This window comes from Mandrillus leucophaeus, unplaced genomic scaffold (assembly GCF_000951045.1).
Source record: "Mandrillus leucophaeus isolate KB7577 unplaced genomic scaffold, Mleu.le_1.0 Scaffold499, whole genome shotgun sequence".
NCBI classification, from domain to species: domain Eukaryota; kingdom Metazoa; phylum Chordata; class Mammalia; order Primates; family Cercopithecidae; genus Mandrillus; species Mandrillus leucophaeus.
Genome location: NW_012105353.1, coordinates 1,926,851 through 1,931,830, shown reverse-complemented (window position 1 = coordinate 1,931,830; position 4,980 = coordinate 1,926,851). Strand labels below are relative to the sequence as shown.

The 4,980-nt window shown below is 42.2% G+C and overlaps 1 protein-coding gene across 2 annotated transcripts in view; it reads left to right on the top strand.

Annotated features, from left to right (window-relative positions):
• The window catches only part of PPEF1 (protein phosphatase, EF-hand calcium binding domain 1), a 147,193-nt gene extending 144,869 nt beyond the window's left edge, over positions 1-2,324 (top strand). For both annotated transcript variants that reach the window (XM_011995811.1, XM_011995812.1), the window contains one exon: positions 1,926-2,324. In XM_011995811.1, coding sequence (XP_011851201.1) covers positions 1,926-2,137 — 212 coding nt within the window. In that variant the 3' untranslated portion in view covers positions 2,138-2,324. The remainder of the gene's footprint in view (positions 1-1,925) is intronic.
• The last annotated feature ends 2,656 nt before the right edge of the window (positions 2,325-4,980 follow it).

The window sequence follows — 4,980 nt, the reverse complement described above, 5'->3', positions numbered from 1 at the left end:
CGTGATCCGCCCGTCTCGGCCTCCCAAAGTGCTGAGATTACAGGCTTGAGCCACCGCGCCCGGCCTAAATTTTTTTTTTTCAGAGGGAGTCTCACCTTGTCGCCCAGGCTGGAGTGCAATGGCGCAATCTCGGCTGGCTGCAACTTCTGCCTCCCGGGTTCAAGCAATTCTCCTGCCTCAGCTTCCCGAGTAGCTAGGATTACAGGCATGCACCACCATGCCTGGCTGATTTGTATCTTTAGTAGAGACGGGGTTTCACCGTGTTGGCCAAGCTGGTCTCGAACTCCTGACCTCGTGATCCACCCACCTCAGCCTCCCAAAGTGCTGGGATTACAGGCGTGAGCCACCACGCCTGACCTGTTTTTAGTCTTAGAACTAAATTGGAAGACTGCAGCATCGGGTTAAAGTCTGAATGGGATGTATATAATTGATTAGCATGTAGAGGCTTCTAAGCTCTCTTTCTCTCTGTCCTCCCCTGCCTACTTAGAATCTGCTGACATTTTTGCTTGGTTACCTGCCCAGGATTCCAAAATAGCCTTTTTAAAAGATTCATTGCAAAGAGCTAATGAAAGGCTAGAAATGGAAGATGTCCACCACACCAAAGATGGTAAAACTGATGTAACTCCTACTGCTCCTCTCTATCCTACTTTGCCTGAATATTTAGTCTATTAATACTCTGTCTGAATTGCCTTTCTTCTGTGAAAACAAAACAAAACAAAACAAAACAAAACAGTTAAACAGTTCCCTTGTAGCATAAAACCACCTGAAAATTCAGGAGACAATCCTGGAGTGATTTACATTACCTGGATAAAAACAGCTCAGGGCCATAGGTTAAAAATTTTGCAAACCCAGGGAAGACCTTTCTCTGTTTTCTGGAGCATTGAGTCTTTCAGAAGCCTATGTAGCCATCAGTCAAAGTGGAATAACTCTTTTTATAAATCACCAGGACAAATGAAAAGATGATTTACTATCCATTTCAGTATCTTAGTTACTCATGGCCATAAAAATCATTGCTAGAAATCTGATTGTGTTTTGGGGACTAAGGGCTACAAAAAGTCATTTTCTGGGTTTTTTTTTTTTTTTTTTTTTTTTTCTTTTTTTGAGACAAAGTTTTGCTCTTGTTGCCCAGGTTGGAGTGCAGTGGCGCAATCTCAGGTCATTGCAACCTCCACCTCCCAGGTTCAAGCGATTCTCCTGCCTCAGCCTCCTGAGTAGCTGGGATTACAGGCATGCGCTACTACACCCGGCTAATTTTTATTTTTAGTAGAGATGGGGTTTCTCCATGTTGGTCAGGCTGGTCTTGAACTCCTGACCTCAGGTGATCTGCCCACCTCAGCCTCCCAAAGTGCTGGGATTACAGGCGTGGGCCATCGCGCCCAGCCTTCTGCCTTTAGCTTTGATGCACAATTACTTATTTTCAAATTTTTAAAAACTCATCAGATAATCCCCTACTGCAGAGACCTTTGAACACCAAGAAAAATCAATGATCAACACATTAAAGTAAATTATCGCCTATGAAAAAGGCAGCACCATTGTTTGTGATCCTCTTATTGACTCCCAGGGTATCTTCTCCCTCTGCTTTGATGTCACCCTCCTCTCTGCCCTCCTTCCATGCACCTCACCTTTCTATTTTAGGTCTTGTAATTTCTATACCACATTTAGTCCCATAGTCCACAACCCCGTCCCCATTTCTTCACTGTTTGCTCATTCTGGCTTTACAATAAGTTCAGGATCCCTTGGTAGTTGAAAGTGACATATTGTTTCTTACATTTATGATCTTACTCTTCCATATCCTTCAATATCTTCATGGTCAGGCATTTTAGTGAGTTTCTAATTGGGACTATTTAATCAGTGTGGCTTCCCTAACCCTTGCCTTAGGTGTGTCTTAAAATGAACACTCACAACCTTCTCCTATATTCTTTTAGGCCTGATCTCCGTGGAAGAATTTCGTGCCATGTGGAAACTTTTTAGTGCTCACTACAATGTTCTTATTGATGATTCCCAAGTCAATAAGCTTGCCAACTTAATGGACTTGAACAAAGATGGAAGCATTGACTTTAATGAGTTTTTAAAGGCTTTCTATGTAGTGCATAGATATGAGGACTTGATGAAACCTGGTGTCACCAACCTTGGCTAAACACAAATGAGAGCTTCCCTCAGGCTCCCTGTAAACAGCTAGGCCCAAATCACAAGTATAGTCCTTTCCAATACCCCTGAAATTCACAGTCAGTAGCAGAGAAAAGCAGATCCCAATTCATCCCACAAACAGACGCATAGTATGGGTTTTGGAAGTCCCTAGCAAGCTGTTAATGGTAAGATTAGGTATATTGCCAGTGAGAAACTGGGTTTGAACCTAATGGTGTTCTCCTGAGTGCCACCTAACCAGGAGGCCAGAGCGGTTTGAAAACATCCTGAAAGGAACTCACACAGCGCAAGAGAAAACTACTAAGCACGACATCTGTGAGTGACAGAGGGAGAGAGGAAGAATACCAGGTTATTCATGGAATAAAGTCTTTCCATCTTTAAACTGTGATCTTCTTTGGAGATTTTATAAGCCAGTGATCCTCAATTAAGGGATCCACCCTTCAGGGATGAGAGCCATATTGGATTCTTGGGGGGAATCTGTGGGAGTGTTGTTTGAAAAAGCATATTTTGTGTGTGTGTGTGTGTGTGTGTGTGTATGTTGGAGATACAAGTGAATACACTTGAATTGAGCCCTATAATGAATATGGTTTGGCACCTTCATTGGTAAGATGGGGCCTTGCTTATGCATACTATTAAATGAAAATTGCAGGAGCCCATTGTTTTGGACTAAGCTCCTTCACCAGGCTCTGACAGACTAGACTAAAAGTCAAAATGGGGTCACCCATGCTGAGGTCCTATGTCACCTCAAGCCAGCTTCAATTGGCATCATAATGAAGTTCCCTCTGCCTTACAACAAAAAGTAACCTGATGTTAACCAATCAATGATTTATTATTATTTCCCTGCTGTCTTACAAGGAAAGTAACTTTGAAACAACGAGTCTGCTTTTTGTCCTTTGGTTCTGCTTTCTTCCATTTTTCTCTGCCTATAAAACCAACCTCCTCTGCTCAGCTTATCAGAACACTTTATTTTTATGGAAGGAAGTGTTGCCTAATTCTAGAATCACAAACAAAGCCAATTAAGATCTTTAAATGTTATCTTTTGACCAATCTGGTGACCATAAAAGGGACCATAAGGAGACTACTAATACTCTTAGGGGCCTCTTAAGGAATGGAGGAGAGGTGCTGCTGACCCCTTTCAGGTCCCCTGTCTTCCTCACAGAGTCCTGAGTGTTGTAAATAAGTTCCTTTTGGGCCAGACCCTGCTGTTTCTGCATTGAGACCCCTGAATCTTTTGACTTTCAAATCCAAGGTAAATTGCCATGAGTGAGCATTTGACTTTGGGGTACTGCTATGATTTGAATATGGTGTATCCCCTCTGAAACTCATGTAAAAATGTTATTGCCATTTTGGCCATGTTGGGAGGTGGGGTCTTTAAGAAGTGATTAGGTCTTTAAGAGGGATTAGTGCCTTTCTCATGGGAACAAGTTAGTGATTGAAGAAATTCAGCCCCCTTTTCTTTGGTGTGTGAGTGCTCTCTCTCGCCTGCTCCTTTCACTTTTCCACCATGCTATAAAACAGCATGAGGGCCTCACTGGATGCAGACACCCAATCTTGGACTTCCCAGCCTCCAGAACCATGAGCTAAATAAACCTCCATTCTTTATAAATTACCCAGTCGCAGGTATTCTGTTATAGCAACACAAAACAGACTAAAACAAATACCAAGGGTTTGTGCCATAAGAGGACACATGGCTTTTGGGTTTGCAGTGGATAATGAGTCACTGGCAAGGGCTGCAGTTTTAAAGGTAACTGACAGTAGTTGCAGTAACTGACTGTTACTGTAGGAGTGAGTCTGGCTTTCAGAATTCACAGCTATCTATCCACTTTATTTCTTCTCTTCTTGTGTGCTGAGGTAAGAAAAATCATTAGCTAAGTTAAAGGGATTTCAGAGCCAAAACCAACTTGGCTCTGAGAGACCCAAGTTCCAACATAAAAATAGGATCCTTAATTTCTAAAGAACTGAGTACTCTTGGCTTTAGGGTGCCCCTTTGTTAGTGGTTCTTTCCCTCCCATGGACAGCTATAGGTTTCCTATTTGTCATGTTTTTGTGTCCTGAGAATTTGGTCAACCAACCAAAAGGTTGGGAGTTGCCAAGAATATGCTAGACAGAAATGTGGGTTGCACCCTATTTGTGACTAGCATACTGACTGTTATGTCTAAATCTTTCTTTCTTTTGGCTGTCTTTGGTAGTCTGGATTTTGATCTAGAAAGATTAATAAGAAACATAATGGACACCCCAAGTTCTAATGCATGCAAATATAGTCCCCCTTTAGGGACTCCAGACAGCTATGTATTCAAACATTATGGTCCATTCTTGTGCACATTTTTAAACCTATGGGCAGATTATACCAAAGACTTGACCAGGCACAGTGGCTCATGCCTGTAATCCCAGCACTGTGTGAGGCCGAGACAGGTGGATCACTTGAGGTTAAGAGTTCGAGACAGCCTGACCAACATGGTGAAACCCTGTCTCTACTAAAAATACAAAATTAACCCAGCATGGTGGTATGCACCTGTAATCTCAGCTGCTCAGGAGGCTGAGGCAGGAGAATCACTTGAACCCAGGAGGCAGAGGTTGCAGTGAGCCAAGATCGCATCATTGCACTCCAGCCTGGGCAACAAGAGTGAAACTCCGTCTCAAAAAAAACAAAAACAAAAAAAGATTATACCAAGGACCATTTGGAGTTCCAATGGCCTTTATGTGGACTGTTCAAACCTTGTAAGGTTGTTTTTATTATTTTTTATCCCCCTTCTTCTTTATTTTTTTCATGTTTTTCTCTCCCCCTTTATTTTTTTTTTTTTTTTTTTTTTTTTGAGATGGAGTCTTGCTCTTGTC